The sequence below is a fragment of the Prionailurus viverrinus genome, chromosome F2, assembly GCF_022837055.1.
Source record: "Prionailurus viverrinus isolate Anna chromosome F2, UM_Priviv_1.0, whole genome shotgun sequence".
NCBI classification, from domain to species: domain Eukaryota; kingdom Metazoa; phylum Chordata; class Mammalia; order Carnivora; family Felidae; genus Prionailurus; species Prionailurus viverrinus.
This window is the reverse complement of record NC_062578.1, coordinates 20,482,038-20,505,091: the sequence shown is the minus strand read 5'-3', so window position 1 is coordinate 20,505,091 and position 23,054 is coordinate 20,482,038. Positions and strand designations below refer to the sequence as shown.

Genomic DNA, 23,054 nt, shown 5'->3' with positions numbered 1-23,054 from the left:
ATCCCGAGGTCAGAGAGTGGAGCTCTATTGGAGCTCTAAAGTCACAACAATAACGTGATTGTTCTTCTAAAAGCTGTTTGTGTGTCCCAAGTTTGAAACCTAAACTGAAATATAAACTCTCATAAACTACAGTGTGGTTAGTATTGATGGTTACCAAAATCCAACATCTGAGAGAGAAAAAAATGGTTAGAGTGTTGTGGCTCGTAGTTTTAGGCGCCAACTTTATTTTGAAAAATGTCTTTAGAGTGTTGGATTGTCGTAAACCAACTTTTCTAAATTCTAAATTCTGATTCTCGGTAAATCATTCTGTAGGTGTGTGTTATTTGCAAGGAAAAGCGCTTAATTTGGTTTATTTTTGGAAGACCAAATTGGATTATGGGGGGAGGAGGGTGTTGGTCCAGAGCCGCCCTTCGCTATTTTTAATGGCAGCCGTCGCCTCGCAGCAAATAGCGTTCGGCGTTATTGTAACGATGTGACCAAAAGAAAGTTTATAGGAATTTGTATGGTGAAAAATGATTCAGAGGTCCTCCCACCAAACCAGGTTTTTCCTTCTTGCTCATTTTCCACTTCTGTAGAAGAGCGGTAGAGAACAGAGAAAAAACACATTAAAAAAAAAAAAGAGTATTTCAGAAAAAGACTTCTGAGCCGGGTTTTACCGTAGTGAGGAAGCATAATTTAAACTGCCAAAAGGGCTTGTTACCACGTGCCAGTTTCTTCTCCAACCACAAGCGTTTGATTCGGTTCCTATTCTTTATCCCTGGGGCGTGCTTAAGAATTCTGCCCCTACTTTGTTTTCCTGTTCGATTGCAGATAAAGAACTCCGAAGACAGTCTGGACTTAAAATGAGTGAGAATGAGAAAAAGCAGGAAAGAAGGGGTATCCTGAGTGTCCCCTGTGGAACCCAGAAACTGCAGTGGGAGGCAGCAGGGTGAACGCTGGGAGAGTGCCACAGACCCCCTAATGGTGCAGGAGAAAGGAGTGTTGTCTTAATTTTCTGCATCCCTGCGCTTGGGAACAAGGAGCAGGGAGTCTTTTTTTCTTTTTCTTTTTTTTTTTTTAATGTTTGTTTATTTTTGAGACAGAGACTCATGAGCATGAGTAGGGGTGGGGCAGAGAGAGAGGGAGACACAGAATCCGAAGCGGGCTCCAGGCTCTGAGCTGTCAGCACAGAGCCCGATGCGGGGCTCAAACTCACGAACTGTGAGATCATGAGCTGAGCCGAAGTCAGACGCTTAACCCACTGAGCCACCCAGGCGCCCCAGGAGAAGGGAATCTTTAATTCTTCGTCCCGGAGTCTAGGAAACCTTCATAAAGAGGCTGGCTTTTCAGCTGAGCTTGAGGGCTATGATTTTCCTGAGGAAAAAGTAATTTTAGTAACCTTTGCTGGAAGACTCTTGTCATTTGTGTATTTTTCTTGCTTTAAGAGAGTCATGTCAGTAGGAGAGAAAACATGAGAAAGTTCCTGAAGTAAAGGAGAATAAATGATGAGTCCAGAATGACCAAGAACTTCCATCTTTCTTATATAGAAGAACTTTGGGTAAATTTGGAGAAGAAGTTAGTTGTAAGATAGTTTTAGTAGTTTGGAAACTATTGTAGGATATGTTTTTGATTTACCAAAGGAAATAATTTATACTTCAAATTCCATTTAAATGAAATCTATTTCTAATTATTTGGGGGCAGTCTTTGTGTTTCTTACTTATTATAAGGTAACCTTACCTGATTTTATGCAATATTCTTCCTAAAAATATGGATGTAAAAACCATGTACATTTATAATTTGCATTCCAGAGAGCTGGTTATTTAACGAATCTCTTTATGGTTTGCTTGTTGTTTTGTTTTTTTTCCTAGCAGCACAACCCTCCTCCCCTCCCCTCCCTTCCCCTCCCTTCCCCCTTCACTTCCCTCCCCCTTCCTTCCTCTCATCCCTCTCCCTTTTTTTCCTCTTCCCTCCTTCCATTCTTTTTGTCAACTCATAAAGGTCTGATGTGTTAATGAAAGGAAATTTGGAAAATAGAAAAATTACATCAGAACAATTTAACTGCTAATATCATGGTGAAGTTTCTTCCGAGTTTTCCTGTAAATTAATCTTCTCCATCTGTTTTCACCATCAGCTTAGATTATTTTGTAAACGTTTATATGCTATCAAATTCAACCTATAATAGCTACATTTATTAGATAAATCCTTACCAGGTGCCAATCACCATTGTACTCCCTTTACATTTCATGCTCTGAACAAACTTAAAAAGTTACATGTTATTATTTCTTGGAGAAATGAAGAAAGTTCAGTTCAAAGAGGTTAATTAACATAATTAACATAACTAATATGGGATATTCCCAGGATTCCAAACCAGAGTGGACAACAGAAGATGTGCTCTGAGCCACTACATTGTATAGCTTCTCATGACTGCATAATAAATTCTATTATGAATCTTAGAGTTCTGTTAGAAAGGCCTCTGCTCAGATGTCACTCTGTCAAGAGAGAACTTTCCTGACCACCCATTTAAAAAGCTATGTTGTTCTGTAAAGTGCTAATCACTATCTGATGTAATAAATGTTCGTTTTACTATTTCTTCCTTCTCCACTTTCTTACTAGAATGTAAGAGTCATGGACAAAAGACTTGGTCTGTTTTGTTCACTGCTGTATCCCCCAATATCTAGAACCAAGCATGGCACAGTTCAATGATATTTGTTGGATGATTGAATGACCTCGCCTCCAGGTTACCTTTGCGTAAATACCGATTTGCTTAACCACCCTCCATTGGGACTGATAGGCTAGAATAATGCCATGATGACTCCCTTCTGTAAATCACAGGACTGATGCTGCTGTACCCTGAGTGCTCCAGGCTGGTGGGCAACTGCAGCCTACTCCACACGTTTCTACCCCACACTGACGTTACATGTCTGCCGAGAGCCAGCTTCTCACCTATACTGGTTTCTGCCACTTGTTCTTGTAATTGTATAATTTACTTAAATATGACGTAGATGATTGTGATGGGAGTTTGAAAAGACATATATGTTTCTATAGAAACCAAGACAAATGCTTTAAAAACCTCAAATGGACAAAAATTGCTGTCAAGTAAGTGTATGCAGCATATCTATAATAGGAAAAAATAATAAAAATATACCTCATAAGATCTTATAAGAAATCGGGTTATCTACAATTTCTAGCTCTATTTTAGGTAAACGAAAATTGGAAATAGTAGACGATGCTTAATGATATCAGTACAAAACTCCAAAGGAGACTGATACTCCAATGTATATTTTTATGTTTAAAGTTAAAACAAAATGATTAAAGGGAGTAGGCGTTGAGATGCCTGGGTGGCTTAGGCAACTGAGCATTGATTTGGGCTCAGGTCGTGATCGCAGGTCATGGGATCGAGCCCCATGTCGGGCTCCTCCCTGAACGTGGAGCCTGCTTAAGATTCTCCCTCTGCCCATCTCCCCTGCTCGTGTTCTCTCTCTCGCTCTCTCAAGAAAAGAAAGGTAGTAGGTGTTATTTTCTATAATGGTTCTTGATACCTGACTTTTAAAATTAACCAATTACTACTTCCGATTCTGCAGGAAAAGAAGGATTGTACTGTTTGGAATGAAACTCTATATTCTTAGTGTGCCAGGGAAAATCTCTAGCTGGTTTTGTTATTTCAATAATTTCAGAAGAAATTCAACAATAACAATACGACTTCATTTCTCTTCGGGGAATAATTGCTTATGAGCTGAAGCATGATTTCCTTTCTGCACTAGAATGTGAGCTTCAGGAGGACAGGGCCTTCATTTTGTTCATGGCTCTATTTTCAATGTCTGCAACGGTGCTCGGTGCATTAATTAGGCTTTGAATGGATAGATGAATGATTCTAAAGTAGGTACGTTTTTTTGTAGAAAGATGTTTTGCATTTTGCAATAATACCAGTAGGCTTTTCGCAAAAAGAAAAGTACTTCCAAAGTATATATTCACTGGTAATCAGATTAAATTAAAATATAGTGCTTTCTATAGTATGTAATAATTTGTGTTTCTCTCTTCAGTGAAAGTATTGAAATACAGGAACCTCAGTGCTCACATTGCAGTGGTTAAGAAATGAGGAAGTGTTTGGATTTACTTATTAGCTCTAAAACTTCCTAACTGTGGCCATGGTCAAGTTGCTTTATTCTATATCTCTGTTTCCTCATCTGTAAAATGGGGCTAACCATAGGTTGTTACAGGCCCCGAAGCGGTTCGTCTGTGTAAAGTACATAGAGACTATCTGCCAAGCTAGTAAGTACTCAGTAAATAATAGTTACTACAATTATACCTGAGTTTGACTCCTGACCTGTCATTTATTATCTGTGTGACTTGGGCAAATTACCCGTGGAAACAGTCAGAGAGGTTAGATAATCTGTAAGGGAAAGAGAGAGTGTGTGTGTATACACATGTATATAAACATAAAAATGGGGATTTTTAAGCCCGAAAGTGTGTGCAAGGTACTTAACTCATAATAAGTGCTTCATGAATGTTAGTAAACACACACACACACATCCCAACATACAATACTATGAGAGAGGACTTTCATTTATTTAGTTAAAAATGTTTTGTTAACTGGAATCATAAAAATGCCCTTCGTACAGAAACAGATGATCTTGCCTTTGGCATTTCAGTAAGTTTTTCTCCTAAATTAAGGAAGTTTTGGGTTTTTTAAGTCTCATAAAGAGGTTTAAAATGGGTTTCAGAATAAAGAAAGATAAATGAATTTTGATCTGGACAAGTTCTGAAACTCCAACACGAGCACCCCGTTGTAGTTCTTGGTTTGATGACGTCTTTCCAGAATCCTGAGCCTTCAGTGAACCCTGGTTTTTGGAATACCGACCAGGGGCCGAGTATACCCTGCTGGAAGGGGAGGGCCGCGCTTGTGTTTCGCAGGCAGTGCGGCCCCTTCTCCCTGCCTTCCCTGCCAAGGCCTTATTGAAACCTAGCCTTGCTATTCCTGGCCGGCTTAGCGCCGGCTGACGGCTGACGGCTGACGGCGCTGGGGAGAGAAGCGGCCCAGGGCCTGGCTATATTAAGGAACTTAGCCTATGAGCATTCAGAAAGTAGAAACCGTCTTCTGCCACTGATGTCAGGCTAGACATTTTCCCCCCTGTCGGTAGTGATAGTTCAGCGCAGGTCTCTGCTACTCACACACCCTGCGCTGGCTTTTGCTGAGATGAGACTTGACGAGAGGATCTTTTCCTTCTTTAAGACGTACGCGGATGATGGAAATGTTAACGGCAGAATTTTGTGGCACCGGTGAACGCGCGCTTGGCCATTTATTTGATCATTGCAGCACGTGTTCAAGAGCCGCTGCTGCCCATTTGCAGGCTAATGTGTTTATTCCAGTCTTCCCAGTGGCATCTTGAAGTGTCTTTCAGCTAAAAAATTCATGAGTATTATTGGCTTTCAGTCAGAAAATGGAATATGTCTTCTAGTTACTGTCTAATATACCACTTTAAGGCCATTATACAAAAGTAAATCTAAGAGCATATTGAAAAGGAAGGAGGTCCGCAGCTTAAACATTTGTTTATACGCTGCATTACTTTTCTGTGGAGTGAGAAACAGCGTAAGAGGAGGTAGGTGCCGAAGCCATTGGACTCGGAGCATAGTCGTACCGAGTTGTAGGCTGTGTTTTCCTCTTTAACTGTCTTCAACTGCAAACGGTTCGTGCTTCATCACTGAAAAATCAGATCCTGATGATAGTAGTTTGTGTTTGCCTGGTTGCAGCTGAGTAAAAAGTCAGGTGTGCAGTAAGTTGCTCAAAACTAGTGAAGTTAAAATGAGAATTGGCTTCCAAAGAAGATGCCTTTTCTTCTGTATTGGCATGAAGTGAGTTTCCTAAAACTTTACAGTCTGTTGTCACTGTATGAATTAACGTGCAGTTTTACAAGTTTGAATCTGTAGATACGCACTGTAATGTGTGAGGTAAATTAATATTGTATGAAAAGCAAGAAGCAATGTAATGTTCTGTAAAGGTGAAGGTGACAGTATTCTTACGATCTAGTACAAAAGGGTAATAACACTCTGGGGAAAAGAATGTACCATTTGACTAGCTACAATTTATTTTGGAAACACTGTGTAGCATCCTCTGTCACTGTGTTAAGTGCACTAATTCTTTTGCCGGTGGAAAGTCAAAGTTTGAGTTTTTCCTTGTGCTCTCACCCTTGCACTTCGTAAACCTGCATGGTTGTACTTACATTTGCAGGTGTGTGTTGGCTTATTTCTTTGTTTTTTACTTCTTCTTTGCTTATTTGTTCTTTGTTTTGCTTACTTACTTTGTTTGCCTACTTATACACAGCAGTGTGTCCTTGCATAATCTCTGTATTTACTGCAGAGAATATTTAGTTCTAGCCAAGAGTTGGGGTCTTGCCAAAGTAATGTTTGCTTCGGGTAATTTTGTCCACTTGACACTTTGGAAAGAGGTATTTCCCCTCCTCCGTCAATTAGAGGTCTTTGTCTCTGTATCGGCTTACTGACGTCCAAGGTCTGGCCATTCTCTGCTTTCTGCCTTTCTCAGTGATCTATCTACTCCAAAAGCACATTTTGCGTCTTTAAGCATTAGATACTGTTTTCCCTTAGACTTATCAGAGACTGGCCCAGAAATTGTTCTTTCTGAAAGTAAAGAGATCCCCCCCCCCCCCCACCCAAGAACACCGTATACTTTATAAGGGAAAAATTGTTGCGAGATTAGAATGAGCAAATGTTTTCACTTATGATAAAGGAGTAATGAATACATCTTTAACTGCTGAGATGGGCGTCTGACCGATGGAGGGCTGAGAAGATTATCCTTTCGTGATTTAGTAGAATAGAAATAGAAAGGTGTTTCAGTGAAGATTTACGTACAGTTTCAGTATTGCTTGAGTATTTCTTAGTCTTACAAAGTGCATGAGGAATCAGACTACAGGTTCCCCAGCAATGTCATGTATCTCCCGTAAAGAGAATTCAGAAAGAACCTGGAAGGCCTTGGAGGCTGTAAGAAGCCTCTCTAGTCTCATATCAAGAACTAGATGATTTATCAGGTATCTCCTCCTCTTGTGAGTGTTGATAAGAGAAGTTGTTTCAACAGCTCTTTGTATGTCATTTCATTATAAATTTCATCTCAAAGTGAGGAATTTCAGAGAGGGTCTAACTTTTAAAAAATATTGCTTGGAACTAGCAACAGAGAGATCTGATGTTGATCACTCACTGTGTTTGGATTTCAGCAACAGTCTTATCCTTATTTATTCTTTAACTGAATTTGTTCCGCGTATAATAAATCTGACAGTTTTACAGGCCTTGTTTGGAAGATGGCCAGTACTGATAAAAGATAAAATGCACATTATCGTTTGCATGAAGTCTGGGTGATTAATTAGCTTTAATGGTATGAGACTGTATTGTGAGCAACAGCTTTGTTACCCTCTAAGTTACACTGATGAATTTCATGAAAGGAAAGTACAGTTTTTAATTGTGTTGAGGCTCAGCATTGCATTTTGCTCTCTGTCATGATGCTAGGGCCATCGCTGGCATTGTTCACCTCTCCCAGAATACCGTCACTTTGGGAAAAAAAGCATGCCTTAATTCTGGTGGCTGTAACTCTACCGTCTGGTTGATACAAGTTGGTATCAGAGGACGGAGGGGAGGACATACAGTCGCAGTGAGAGCAGGACTATTGTTTGTTGTAGATAACGAGAAGGGACAAATTGAAACTCCTTTTCCAGACTTGTCCTTTCACAGCCCCCCGCATCTGGTAGAAACTGGCTTGTTCTCGATGACTGTAATTACCATCAGATACGACCCAAGAGTTTACTTGTGTCTTTTTCAGTTTTTGTGATTTACATTGAATAGTTTCAGAACTAAGAGTGAAACACTCAAGAATTTTGATTTCATGTGAATGTTGAAAATGTGCAAAAAGTTTAAGAAGCTATTAATTTAGGCCTGCTTACAAATTAAGATTCCTAAACCTTCACTGCTGCCCTTCGCTTTTTTTTTTTTTTTTGTCTCTTCAGACAAAAAACTCTTCAGACCCTTTTATTGGGAATTGACTTTTAACTTTGATCTGCGAAAATGCATTAAAAGTCAGCTATCCGGGGCGCCTGGGTGGCGCAGTCGGTTAAGCGTCCGACTTCAGCCAGGTCACGATCTCGCGGTCCATGAGTTCGAGCCCCGCGTCGGGCTCTGGGCTGATGGCTCGGAGCCTGGAGCCTGTTTCCGATTCTGTGTCTCCCTCTCTCTCTGCCCCTCCCCCGTTCATGCTCTGTCTCTCTCTGTCCCAAAAAAAATAAATAAACTTTGAAAAAAAAAAATTAAAAAAAAAAAAAGTCAGCTATCCATATAGTTTATTTTAGATGATTTTTCTGTACCTAAGTGCACACTGGTAGTCGTAAATCTGTTTATCGAATCTATCATTCTGTCCATCTCTGGTTTTTATCCGTGTCACTTGAGTGGGGGGAAAATTAACTCCCCTAGCCCCAGCACACGTTCTGGTGTGAAATCCTAACACTTGCCGCCCGCGAAGCCTCACCTAGGGCATTAAGAATATCAGTCAGAGTCATCCAGATTAGAGCAGCACACTTCTCTTCGAGCGCCTCGTTAATGAGGCTCACCGTTATTTATTTGGTTCATCCACTCAAGACCAGGACATAAATCCACACGTCTGCTCCAGGATTTCATCTACTTCTGGCCCTGTGGTAGGCAAGAAAGAGGCGCCCGGGAGCAGGCTGCTGCCCGCCAGCACCTTCACCCTCCTCCTCCTTTCCCAGCTTCAACCCTAAATTTGCTTTCCCCCTGCCCCCCGTTTTTTTTTCCCTTTTCTTCTGGGAGTCTTGTCTTTTATTTTCCCCTGGTTGATGAGCAGTGGTTCAGAGGGAGCATCCCCAACCTGATGGCCATGGCCGGCAGAACGCACCCTCCTGTCCCTAATTATATAGACACCCCCCCCCCCTTCTTTTTCCTTTGGTGGTTTACAGGTTGGTTGGCCGTGTGTACTGGGCATACAGAGCCCCGGAAAATTGCTCAGAATAGAGGACATATGGGGTAGACACAGAAAAATAAGAAGCAAGTATGTTCACAAAGTTAAAATTTATTTTGAGGAAATGTGTTTAAGGTACTATCACTTAGTAATAAAAGGGAAAACCTGGCCTGTAAATAACTTCAGGAGGAAATTAATGATGTTTCAGAGCTACAAATAGAGTGGTTTGTGAGCCAGTCTTGGGTAGACACAAGTAAAATATAAACCGTCTGCTCAAATGGTTTTCTATACTGAGACCAGAAATTGTTAGCTCCTTGCTTTACTCCTTCTAGCCCCTTAGTTGAAGTGTATCAATTCTGCCCCTTCCTGCCACGTTGCAATTATTAGTTTATGTATTGGGGGAAATTTTAAATCGATGATGGCTGAAGTTAATGATGCTAAATCCAAACGGAGTATAGTCTGTACGTAAGATAGTCATTTATATCAAGTGTCTTTTGAAAAGCTTTCTGATTTTTCTGCTGTTTTTAATATATATATGGCAAGACCCTGGGGTTCAGGGCGGGGGGATGGCAATTTTCACCAAGAAACTTAACACGTATAGCTGCTATGTAGGGCATTTTGTTATATATTGGGTGTTTGGGTGTTATATTTTGATGATAAAATTTACTGGAGGGGCACCTGGGTGGCTCGGTCAGTTAAGCACCTGACTCTTGACTCAGGTCATGGTCTCACACTTCCTTAGATTGAGCTCCGCATCGGGCTCTGTGCTGACAGTGCAGAGCCTGCTTGGGATCCTCTCTCTCCCTCGCTGTCTGCACCCCTCCTCTCTTTCTCTCTCTCAAAATAAATAAATGCAGTTTTTAATAAATTCACTTGAATGTTTATGATTTGTAGGACACTGCTTCCAGGGTGAAAATCCTCGAGTTCATTTATTGAAAGCTTACTTAGATTGGATGGGTAATGTTTTTCCTTACGTGCTCATGAGTGAAACCATGAGAATTGTGGTTCCAAGAGAAATGCTAAAAAGGAATGTTCATAGGTATCATCTGAGAAGGGTTTTGGTGTTGAGGTTTTTGCTTTCCCCGCTGTCCTTTTATACCTCCTGCAATGCCCTGGCTCCCCTCCCCTCCCCACTGTTAGAGCTCATAGGTCTTTCTCAAGGCCACCCCTGTGCCTCCCTAACCGAGCCAGCAAAGTGTTCTTCTTTCTTGGATCTTACAGCCCGCGGGAGCCAGTACCAGTCATATAATACCTTTACCCATTTTACTTATTGGAGTTTTTCCTACATACAGGTGTATCATCCCTCTTAACCTTGTTGTCGGGAGAGCAGCATGCCTCCTTGTGCTTCCTGAGCACTGAGCCTGACTCATTCTGGCAGGTGGGCAGGCAGTCTTTGAATAAATGAGGGACATTGAGATGAGGGGAAAGAGCCCAGCACAGAACCGCATGCAGTCCATATCTGGCTGCTTCTCCCTCCTGACTGTGCCTGTGTGATTACTAGAAGAATGACATATTTGATGAGGAGACCCTTGCCGTAACATCTTAGTTAGGAGTAGGAGTATGTGAGGCTGCGTACAAATAATCCCAGTTCCACCATTGGCTGATCTGCTCAACTGTCCTGGGCTGGAGATGCTCATAATTATCCCCATTTTACAGACAAGGTCATTAAGGCACGAGAGGTAACTTCTTAAGGTCCCACAGCTAACCAAATGGTGGGCCTTGGACGTGGATGCTGGCTATTAGCTTCTCTGCTCGATTGACTCTCATAGTCTGGATGATTAAATCATGGCTGGGAATTGCTTGGTGCCTTGTAAATTCTAAATGAGTAACTAAATACAGATTAAATTTGTTATCAGCCCCAAATTGTGGCCACAGTACAGGACCTTGGGACTTGGCTACATGGCTCCAACTAGCAGGAAGCTCAGGCATTAGCTTTCAGAATTGTCCCCTCCTGTGTGACGTCTTGAATATAATGTACAATTGGTGGGACCCCCCTCCACTGATACAGTGTTTCTTCGTCCTGCTTACACGTGACTCTGAAAAAATTTCATTCCTCTGCCCTTGTGGATCAGAGTTGTGACCTGAAGAAATGACTGGAGGGAGACTGAGCATCTCAGAGTACACGGAGGGAAGGCTGGCGGTTTGATGGGTATGTGACAACGATCAGTCTTGGGTGGTGTTTTCTTAGCCCACCCTCCTCAGTGTCCTTGCTCTCCATGAACCTGTTATTCTTTGGCATTTTTCTTAACTCCTTTACCTTCTGCTGTCTTGCCCTTCTGTCTGATTTTTTCCAATCTAGAAAGGAAGAAAAGCCACTCTAGAAAGCTAAGGAGGGTGAAGGTGACTTTAGAAGCCTGGGAGACCGAAGGAAGGGGGAACTAGTATAGAATTGGAACTCTAAGAATGACTTAAGTACTGACTTAATCTTTTCAGGCCCCATTTTTTTTTTCTAAGCAGTTATTAAGCACCTTGTGCTCAAGCACCTCTACTGTTTCCCCAGTATCTGTTATTAGTCCCTTTGTTTAGTTCTTTTAGAACTTAAACCTCTATCATTCCATACTTCACATATTTAAATATTATTTTGATTTTGCTAATGATGACCAACACGGATACTCTGATTCTCTTACTGTATATCCGGCTCTTTTCTTATTGGAAGGAACTCAGTAAGCAGGAGCCAGTTATTGTCCTCCTTCGTTAGGGTCAGTAATATTCCCTGGGGTTTTTTCTTTTCTTTTTTTAAATGCATTTTGAGACCTTTGGTGATAGCAGCTAGAATTAGCCGAGGGAGGGAACATAGGAGCGGCAGGATGTGTGAGAGGAAACCGCCGAGGGGAGGTGTGCTTAGGAAGCTGCTGAGAAGGGAGCAGGGAGGCAGCTGCTGCCGGGGTGGGGGATGGGGGTGGAGGGTTCGGGAGACTCCAGGGGGAGGCGCGAACATCCTCTGTTTGGGGAGCATTGCTCACGGAGGCCTTGTGCAAGGCCAGGACAGGCGGGTCAGATCTAGCTGGTCAGATGGGAAACATTCGGCTTAGTGGTGGGGCACTGCCTCTTGCCAGGGCTGTCTGTCATGGGTGAGCTATTGCACACTGGCCAACCCAAAACAGAGACTGGGAGGAGCCCCTTGCAACACCTGTAGTTTCCCCGTGGGTGCAAGATCACTCCTGAAACTGAAGCCTGACGGCAGAAACCCAGGGCTAGCAGATTGTAGTTGATGGTGCCGCTGAAATACGATGTCTGTTTAAAGAGTATGGGCCCAGTGAGGTAGGCTTGTTTGTTTTTTTAAACGTTAACCTTTACAGATGCTTAACTTTTAAGCGAGGTAAACAAAAACTGAGCCCTTTCATTAGAAGTTACACATGCATATTAATCAGAACAATGTGTTAATGACTGTTGTCAAATTTCTGATTGAAGTCAAAGTTCTTTCATGGTTGGTAAATTGATCAGGCACTTTATCATCAGCTCTATTCTCTTTTTCTACCCCCCTCCCCCTTTCTTGTTTTAGTTGCTGATATGTGTTCAAGATGAGTGGGATGGGAGAAAATACCTCTGACCCATCCAGGGCAGAGACAAGAAAGCGCAAGGAATGTCCTGACCAGCTTGGACCCAGGTTAGATTCTTGCTGAAAAACAGAATCAGTATTGGCCATGAAAGCCACATGCCTGCTTTTTTGATATTTTAGCATTGATTTTACACCCAATCGAAATGTTGTGTTTGGTTTTTTTCTCCTTAACAGTTAAACCTTTAAATATGTATTATTTAGCTTACGTTTGGTTATGCTAATGAGTTGCAGATTTTATTATTCTTTACAAGAAGGAAGCTACATACTTCTGATGTCCCCTGTGTGCTTCACTATTCTTCCATATTTTCGGTTCTGTTAGATCACAGAATGTCATAAAGACAAGAGATCCCATAGTAGAATTTGCTGTTAATTATACGCTGGGTTTTATTTTTATTTATTAATTGTTTTGTGAGTTAGTGACAAAGATTGTGGCCCTTCAGTGAGTAAAACAAATGATTTAAAGCAAGTTCCATGTCACATCTTATGGATGGAAGTGTGCGTTGTTATAATCCCTATGCGGGGTAATTTAGCATTATCTACTAAAATTATAAATGCATGCTTCTGGGAATTTTCCAACAGTATACTTTCACACATGCAAAATGACAAACACTGACGTTACTTGCTATTAAACAGCATTGTTTAATAATTGCAAAAGATTAGGAGAAACCTAAATGTCTATAGGGAACTGTTTAAACAGCCGTGATACATCCATAACCTAGACTACAATACAGCTGTGAAAAAGAACAAAGACACTTAATGGATTGATATAAAAAAAATCTCTTAAGAATAGTTACAGACAAAAACAAGGTTTAGAGCACCCTTATGGAGTACTACCACTGGTATAAAACCATTTGTTTTAGGATAATTAAGAAACACTTAAGAGTTGTTAACCCATTTTGGGGGATGAGAACTAGGCAAATGGGAAACAAAGGTAGAAGAGAGACTTCATTCTTTCGAGGGCTTAAATCATATAAACGATTTTAAAAGTTAAACACAAACAGCAACTTCTGTTAAGTGGCCGGTAAAAAGGAGCAGATGGAGAACAAAAGGGAAGAGGACCAGAAAGTCATTAAGACAGGCAGAGAAGGAGACAGAGCAGAAAGCCAATATTTCATGTTGCCTTTTCCCCTGTTAGTTGCCAAGCAAAACAAGTCTATTAAATCGTCACTGTCCACATCCCAGCCTCCAACCCTTAGCTCCAGTATGTTACCTCTAGATTACCTACTACCTCCTGGCCGTCCTCAGCTTTCTGTCTGTCAAATGTCTTTAATGCCAGGAATCCACTCAAGAAGACAGATTGATAAAATGGAGACTGTTTCAGTGGAGGGGCTAATGTTTTACCTAGTGCTGTGCTGGTGCCTGGAAATATATTACAGACTACAAAATTTTATCACTGGGTATTATATACAAATAATTATATATTAAAACTACAGAAAGTTACTTGGTCAAACAACTTTCCTTATTTATTGTACCGTTTGAATGTCATTTAGTGGGCCCTCGACTAAAAAAAAAAAAAAAAAGGTTGTACGCTGTTAATGTTAGTGTCAGAGGGAACTTGCTATCTTAAACTCAAATGAGAAGATCTTGCCAATTTTTATTTTTCCCTCCTTTCCATTAACTTTTTAAAACTTTAGTTGACCTTAGACTGTTTATATTTTGCATGTCATTCAGACTGGAGAGTTAACAAATATCCCGGGTCAGTTTCGCTTTTGTTTCTAGCTGCACTGTGGTTTTTTGCATTATCTAAAAAGACTGGTTTGATTACCAACATCCTAAAGAAGTCTGTGAAACGATGAAGGTTTATTTGTATCTTTTTATGCTTTACCAAAAATCACTGCCATTTCTTTATTCCTATTGTAACTGGGTTAAATTCCCTTTCTTCTTTTACTAATCTTACGTAAATTTTTAAAATTGTATAAAATAATCTCCCTTGCTTGTCTAAAACATCCCTCTATGTATTCAACAGTAAATTCGATGCCCACTTCTGCCAAGTGTTGTATTAAGGTTGGTGATGAGCAGATCTTCCTGATCCTTGTCCTGGTGAGGCTTACTGTCCACTGGGGGACGTTATGCACATTGAACAAATGATCACACAAGTAAATCTATAATCACGTGCTGGGGTGAGTTTGATTTCAGTAAAACATGCAACATGTAGGACACGTTCAGATTTTTTCCCCCAAAGTACTTCCATGTTTTATGTAAGTGACTTTTGTTTGTTATTTTTTATTAGAACTTGTGTAACATGCTTCTTTTTTTATAATAGCTTTTTTTTCAAATGCATAATAAAAACCATGTTTCTTCTTTGTAGCCCCAAGAGGAGCACTGAGAAGCGTAATCGTGAACAGGAAAATAAATACATTGAAGAACTCGCAGAGCTGATTTTTGCAAATTTTAATGATATAGACAACTTCAACTTCAAACCTGACAAATGTGCAATCTTAAAAGAAACTGTGAAGCAAATTCGTCAGATCAAAGAACAAGGTAAGAGGCCCGAATTAATCTTTTGGAGAGTTTAGCTGGTTTCTGTTTTTTCATGTATGAGAAGTCGCTTCAGAGTCCCTTTAATCCGTTTCTTCTGCTTAAATTATTGATGAGGAAATGATGTCACAGTGCAAGATGAATGCAAGTATCACTTGCAGTGGTTTATAAATAGGCTTTATATAAAATTCAGCAATTCCCTAAAGACAGAGGAGACTGAGGTGAGGCAGGGTGATGTAACTTTTCATCTAGTAAAACTCAATTAGGTGCCCACTGATTCTCCTCCCCTACGTTGGAATTTTCATTGCTTGCACAGCAAGTGACTGTCATAATTTGCAAGTGAGAAGCCAACTAAAGATGGAAACCAGAAGTAAGGAAAGGAAGCCACCTCCTGTTTCAGCTAGTCAGCATATTTGATTAAGTCGGAGCCTCAACTGGCCACGCCGCTAGATTAGAATTTCATATCCTGAATGACAAGAGATTTGAAAGGCTCAAGCCTCTAGTCAGAATTCTTTTGTGAAGTTGAAACACGGAACATGACAGCTTTCTTCCTGGGGTTTTCTTTTTTTCAGAGATCATTTTCTGCCTCTCTTCTTTGATATTTTTGCCTACAGAAAAAAATTAAGAAAATAATATTTTAAAAAAACACATTGGACTTTGTGGTGCCAAAAAAAAAAAATCAGTATTAGGCAAGTATGAACAGTGTCTTGGGGGCTCAGGGCCAATGCTCTTAAAGTATTCATACACTGCTTTCCTTCAGGGCTGGGGAGATTATTATCTCTTGTAATCTGTTTTTGACTGCATCCTCTCAGAGTTCATTGTTTTTATTCTCCCTTTTTATGTGATATTCAAAAGAGGCAGATTTTAGAGAAATAATGTCTTTGTCTGTGTAGGTGTAGGACCTGAAACTTGCCGTCAGTCATAAACTCCTAGCTTATCTATTTGCATATTATCATCATAGGATTTTTCATTTTTATACATTTACTATTAAGCTTCAGTTTCATATTTAAAAAATTTTACACATGTAGTTCTTTGTTTTAAGAACTTAAAAACATACACATAGCATACACAACAGTTTCTCAGACCAACCCAGTCTGAAAATCAGTCTTTATTTCCCAGTTTCTCCATCAAAATGATATCATTAAGCATTCAACGAGTTTCTGCTCTCACTGCCTGCCTCGGTAGCCCTTCACCTCTTTTGTCTTCCTTCTTTTCCCTTTGAGATCCACTAGTCATCAAAAACTCAGCTTAGTCTCCAAAAAAAAAAAAAGAAAGAAAGAAAGAAAGAAAGAGAAGAAAAAAAGAAAACGTCAGGGGCACCTGGGTGGCTCAGTCGGTTGGGCGTCCTACTTCGGCTCTGGTCACAATCTCGTGGTTCGTGAGTTCAAGCCCCTCATCGGGCTCTGTGCTGACAGCTCAGAGCCTGGAGCCTGCTACGGATTCTGTGTCTCCCCCTCTCTCTGCACCTCCTCTGCTTGCACTCGCTCACTCGCTCGCTCTCTCAAATATAAATAAACGTTAAAAAAAAACCCTCAGTTTAACCTCAATTTTGCATCTTCATTTTTTGGTATCAGCAAATGGATAGAATAACATTCCTAGAGCTCTTAGGAGAAATAATTGGTTAAAGTTTTATAGTGCTTCGAAGTGACTGCGTTTCTAGTTGCTGATACTGTGGTGGAGAAATCAAGCTACTTGTTTCCGATTTCTGAAGCTGAACGAGACAATTTTGTGAACACTGCATGGTAGGCGGTACTTTCACAGTTTAAAACAGTTATGTGTCTTTTTTTTTTTTTTTTTTTTTACCATCAAGGTCTTGCACAAGGTTTTAAAGTTTTGCAAAACTTTGGTAATTCCCCCTTCAAACCATAAAACACGTTAAGATGTGTCACGCTGGGACTCTGCCATACTTTTCCCGTAGGTTTAATCCTAAGGCTGCATACCACAACCACCCAAGAAGCAGCAACAATAAACACCCTGTCACATCTTATTCTTATAATAATGTTCCTATTAATTTGAAAATTAATGTGTTTTGAAAAGGGAGGCAGGAGTTAAAAACCAAATGAAAAGCCCAGATACACTTTGATGGTCTCAATCTACTATTTTAAAAATATTGCTTGCTTACTCAATTATTTTTTAAAAGGCAGCGAGACTTTAGAATCAAATCAGACAGAAGCCAGGTCTGAATCCTGGATCTGCCTCTTACAGGCTCTTTGAACCTGGGCAAATTATTTTCTGTACCTGTAACTCCATCTCCTCATACGGAGTTTAGCAATCACAATCTTGAGGTTGCATGGCTGTTGAAGAAATCACGAGCTATGTAAATGCACTCCGCAAATACCCGGCCCGGTGAACGTGCGGTAGGTGGTCAGTAAATATCTTTCTCACAGTAAGCAGAATGTCACCTTCTTTTCTTCATACATGTTGAGGTCTTCAGACAGTGAGCCTCTCCTTCAGGCAGAAAATGAGAAATCAAAAAGGTGGGGAAGCAGATTACGAACATCCTTTCCTGCGGGGCCATTTGAAGAAAGTAAAGTTTTCTGCTGCCAGAGAGCCGTGCGTAGCCCATGCAGAGCACTCCGATGCCAGCTGTGTCGGGGCCAGCTGGATGTGTCTCGGCAGCTGAGAGCCACGAGGCCCAAGAGCAACACACAAGTCAGACCTCAGCCCTTCTCCCTCACTCCGCGTGCCCACCCGCCTGGCCGATGCCCCGTCGGCCAGTATAAATGAAGTCCAACCACCATCACCTTCATCGTGTTTCCGAACTTAATTTATATTTCAGTCACAGGTACCAGGCCGAATAAAATCATAATTGCGCCAGAGAAGTTAAACTAGGTTGCGTGAAGCGTCACAGTAAAGATCGCACGTCGGAAAAGCCAGGCTTATATCTAAGGTAGCCTCCATGGTCAAAAGCTCAGGCAGACGAGCCGAGCGTGTTCGGCTTTTTCACTCAGGGCTGCTCTGTCATCAGCTGTCCCTCGAGTTTCCATTTGCCTTATAAATAGAGGAGAGAGAAGAAAGGATTATTTAAAATGGCCTAAAGGATGAGAATTGGGAGGGAGAATTACCAGCTATTTAAATACATGAGCATCGGCTCATTTATAGCACTTGGTGAGGCCCGTGTTTGGGAGACACTGGCCCTTCCGGAGCGTTCGCACTGCAGTGGACCTCGTAGAAGCAGAGCACATGTACACAGACGTCGTGTCCTATGTGAGACAATGCTGATAAAGTTGAAAACTTCTGGCTTCTATAAGTTAGAAACGGTAGTTCATAAATAGTAAGTAACCTTTTTTCGTAATGAGGCTAATACTGCTTCTATCCCACGGAAGAATAATACGTAGTATGAAGAATACAAATGATTTAATTTTGAATTACTGTGTCCAACTCCACACTCCTCAGCTGGAAACTTAACTCAGCTTGTCTATGGAAAATACACAGGAATTCCTATGCACCTAAGAAATAAAATTGAAGTGTAAAGTAACAAACATTTAGGGGAGTACTAAAAATTAACACATCTTTGCTGCGCTGTTTAACATCTCCTATGTTACCCCAATTTAGATACACCTTTCATTGTTTTTTAATCTTAAATAATAATTTTAAATGGATTTTATTATTTGGAAAACATTTGTCACTTCATTTAAAGCCGCTTGAGAGCAGCATATTTGAATACAGGGTGTATTGATCAGTTAATGGAGAATTGGTCTCAACCTTTCATTATTGGTTTTCGAAAAGTAGCTTTAATGAGTGAATAACAGTAGGAATGAAAAGGTGCATCTCGAAAATCTGTGTCAGTGCAAGCTAGATTTGGGGGACATTTTCTTGTTGAACCAGGCTACCCGTATTTTAAGAGAAGGTGAGGAGCAGGGATATGCTAGAGTCAACTCCTGTCAACCGACGAAAACCAGTTGTGCGGTTTCGAGAATTTTATAAGCCAGTTGATGAGCACTTCACTATTAAAAATTACACGGACTTGTGATTAAACTATATGTAAAAAGGCAAGGGAGACTAAAATTTCTCATTTGCTAATTATTCCACTGCATTTAGCCATTGTCTTACATGCCAGAGGCCCTTCGTGTCATGTGTCTACCTACAGGACAGACACAGCGCACAGCACTGGTTACTCTGCGTCTCCTCAGTCCACGTTCAGTCGTGTTACATTGAAATCAGCCATGAAGGGGCGCCTGGGTGGCGCAGTCGGTTAAGCGTCCGACTTCAGCCAGGTCACGATCTCGCGGTCCGTGAGTTCGAGCCCCGCGTCAGGCTCTGGGCTGACGGCTCAGAGCCTGGAGCCTGCTTCCGATTCTGTGTCTCCCTCTCTCTCTGCCCCTCCCCCGTTCATGCTCTGTCTCTCTCTGTCCCAAAAATAAATAAAAACATTGAAAAAAAAAATTAAAAAAAAGAAATCAGCCATGAAGAAAATATTGATACCCTGGAAAGCTGGTAAACTCTCCAAATCAAGGCTCGATTGGTTTTGTTGGCTGTCACTTTAGACTTAAGAAAAAGTAATGAAGATTTTTTGGGGGGGAAAAATGTAATGGAGAAAATGTTAATAATTACCACCTGACAGGGTGCCTTGGTGGCTCAGTCGGTAAGCATCCGACTTCATTCAGCTCAGGTCACTATCTCGCAGTCCGTGAGTTCAAGCCCCGCGTCGGGCTCTGTGCTGACAGCTCAGAGCCTGGAGCCCGCTTCGGATTCTGTGTCTCCATCTCTCTCTGCCCCTCCCCACCTCACACTCTGTCTCTTTCTCAAAAATACATAAACATTAAAAAATAAATAAAAATAAATAAATAATTACCCCCTGACATTTTAACATCAAGTAGCCATTTCGTGCATACACAAAAGATAATATCCAGTTCGGCAAAAAGTCGCTCGCAGATTGACAAACAATTGTATTTCTGCATATAGCGTCTTCATACATTTTCATTATTCCATCTTTGTCTTGCTCATTAACTTAAGTGAAAATTTCAACCAGTATTCATATTGGAACCATTTTTCATCAGTTGCAATCATAGGTTGGTTGCAATACAGGAATTTGGCAAAAATTAACAGAAGCATTCCTTAAGAATCAGCTGGCTATTTGCAATTCACAGTAAAGAGTGTTGTATATTTTATTATCATTTGTAGATTATATGCTACATATCCGTGATACTAGTAAAGTCTGCAGTAAACATCATGGTGCTTACTGTTTTTCCCCCAAAGAGCTGGTTTTTTTAAACATTTCCCAGTATACCACTGGTAGGCATGGAAGTGAGCAAGTCATATTATAAATACAGGTGAGTCAAATTCATAAACTAACAGAATTATTTAAAGATTTAAGAAGATAGTAATGGAAACAACCTAATTCTTGCCCATCAAAGTAAATGTGGAGCCTATTAAGATGATGCTTTCCCTTCCCGTTCTTTTTTTCCTCGTGTCAAATGCAAGAAGTTCTTGGGATGGAATTGGTTATTCAAAGCTGAAGCCTAAGCTTGAGCTAATAGCTGTCATGAAGCAAAGTAAGCAACAGAGGTCTGAGATCAGTTGCCTTTCCCTGGCAGGAGACCTATAAATCAGGGTTTTGGGGTGATGCTCCTCGGCCTTCATCAGGTTCCGTGTGGTGAAACCTTAGGGTGATGGCAGAGCACCCCATCTCACTGGAAATTCAGCATCACTAAGACGTGCCCTTGTAGATACTCTCATACTGAAGACGGTGTTTTGGTGTAGGTCAAGTATTCATGATAGTACAAACTCTTGATTATTTGGATAATGAATGGGAGACTGATAATGGCATATATATTTTTAACTCTTTTTTGAAACATTGGTCCCTTATTCACTACATATAGTTTGAATTCCATTTGCCAACTTCTCTTTTTATCTTTTCTTTTTTTTTTTTTTTTTATTTATTCTTGAGGGAGAGAGAGACAGAGCATGAGAGGGGAGGGGGCACAGAGAGAGGGAGACACAGAATCCGAAGCAGGCTCCAGGCTCTGAGCTGTCAGCACAGAGCCTGACGTGGGGCTCGAACCCACGAACCGTGAGATCATGACCTGAGCCAAAGTCGGGCACTCAACCGACTGAGCCACCCAGGCGCCCCTTTTTTTATCTTCTTAAAGTGCTAAGAACATGGAGTCTTCTTGGGATTCTCTCTGTCCCTCTCTGCCCCTCCCTTTCGTGTGTGTGCACTCTCTCTCTCAAATAAATAAACTTTTTAAATAAAAAGTTACTGTATTATTGACTATATTCCCTATACTTTTCATTCCTGTGACTGAATTTATGATTGGAAGTTTGTACCTCTATCCCCTTCACCTTTTTCTCCCATCTCCCTTTCTCCTTTCTCCCTTCTGGCAACCACTAGTTTGTTCTCTGTATGTGTGAGTGTTTCTGATTTTTTTGTTTGTTTATCCATTTTGTTTTTTAGATTCCATACTTCACTGAAATGATACAGTATTTGTCTTTCTCTGCCTGACTTATTTCACTTAGCAGAGGACTCTCGGTCCATCCATGTTACTGCAAATGCAAAATTTCATTCTCTTTTATGGCTGAGCGATATTATGTTGTGTGTGGTTTATGTATGTATACACATACACACACCCCACGTGTTCTTTATCCGTTCGTCTATCAGTGGGACATTTGGGTTGTTTTCATACCTTGGCTGTTGTAAATAATGTTGCATTATTTACTCTGCAAACATAGGGGTACATATAGCTTTTTGGATTAGCGTCTTTATTATTTTAGGGAAAATCCCCAGCAGTGGAATTACTGGATTGTACGGTTTTTCTATTTTTAATTTTTTGAGGAACCTCCATACTGTTTTCCACAGTGATTGTACCAATTTACTTTCCCACCAGCAGTTCACACGGGTTCTGTTTCCTCCACATCCTCACCAGCACTTGTTATTTCTTGTCTTTTTGATACTAGTCATTCTGACTGGTGCGAGATGATAGCTCATTGTGGTTTTGATCTGCATTTACCTGGTGATGAGTGATGCTGAACATCTTTTCATGTGTCTCTTGGCCATCTGTGTGTCTTCCTTGGAAAAACATCTGTTTAGGTCCTCCACATTTTTTTAATCGGATTTTTTTGGTTTTGGTGTTAAGTTGCATAAGTTTTTTTTTTTATATGTTTTGGATATTAACTGTCAGATAAATCACTTACAAATGTCTTCTCCCATTCAGTAGGTTGCCTTCTCGTTGTGTTGATGGTTTCTTTCCCTGTGCAAAAGCTTTTTAGTTTGATGTAGTCCCAATTGCTTATTTTTGTTTTTGTTGCCCTTGCCTAAAGAGACAGAGCCAAAAAAATATTTCTAAGACCAGGGTCCATGAGTTTACTACTTATGTTTTCATTTAGGATTTTTATGGTTTCAGGTCTTACATTTAGGTCTTTAATCCATTTTGAGTTTATTTTTGTATATGGTATAAGCAGATGGTCCGGTTTGATTCTTTTGCGTGTAGGTGTCCAGTTTTCTCCATACCATTTATTCAGGAGGCTGTCTTTTCCCGTTTGATAGTCTTGCCTCCTTTGTCATAGATTAATTGACCGTACAAGCATGGGCTCTCTGTTCTGTTCCATTGATTTGTGTGTGGTTTTGTGCCAGCACCATACTGTTTTGATTACTGAAGCTTGGTAGTATAGTCTCAAATCTGGGGTAGTGATACCTGCAGCTTATCACTTCTCAAGATTGCTCTGGCTGGTATGGACACTTTAATATTAATTCTTTTAGTCCATGAGCATGGTGTAACTTAACATTTACTTGTGTTATCTTTAGTTTCTTTCATCAGTATCTTACAGTTTTCAGAGTACAGATCTTTCACCTCCTTGGTTAAATGTATTCTTGGGTTTTTTGTGGGGTTTTTTGTTTTTTTGAGGCAATTGTAAATGGGATTGTTTTCTCAATTTCTCTTATTGCTAGCTCATTATTGTTACCTAGAAATGCAACAGAATTTTGTATCCCGCACCCTTACTGAATTCATTTCTTAGTTCTAGTAGTTATTTGGTGGAGTCTTTAGGATTTTCTGTATGCCATAGTATCATGTCATCTGCAAATGGTGACAGTTTTACTTCTTACCAGTTTGGATGTCTTTTTTTCTTGTC

The 23,054-nt window shown here is 40.6% G+C and overlaps 1 protein-coding gene and 1 pseudogene across 10 annotated transcripts in view; both read left to right on the top strand.

The window, feature by feature from the left end:
- Positions 1-4,977, top strand: part of LOC125156180 (tigger transposable element-derived protein 1-like) — a 178,090-nt pseudogene extending 173,113 nt beyond the window's left edge.
- Positions 1-23,054, top strand: part of NCOA2 (nuclear receptor coactivator 2) — a 292,763-nt gene that overhangs the window by 173,462 nt on the left and 96,247 nt on the right. For 4 of the 10 annotated variants that reach the window (XM_047841909.1, XM_047841914.1, XM_047841912.1 and 1 more), the window contains exons 3-5: positions 11,020-11,096; positions 12,450-12,554; positions 14,815-14,987. In XM_047841909.1, the coding sequence (XP_047697865.1) occupies positions 12,469-12,554; positions 14,815-14,987 (259 nt within the window). In that variant the 5' untranslated portion in view covers positions 11,020-11,096; positions 12,450-12,468. Of the gene's footprint in view, positions 1-10,307; positions 10,326-11,019; positions 11,097-12,110; positions 12,209-12,449; positions 12,555-14,814; positions 14,988-23,054 lie in introns of those variants that run through there. The other 6 variants (XM_047841918.1, XM_047841908.1, XM_047841911.1 and 3 more) reach the window with 3 other exon arrangements.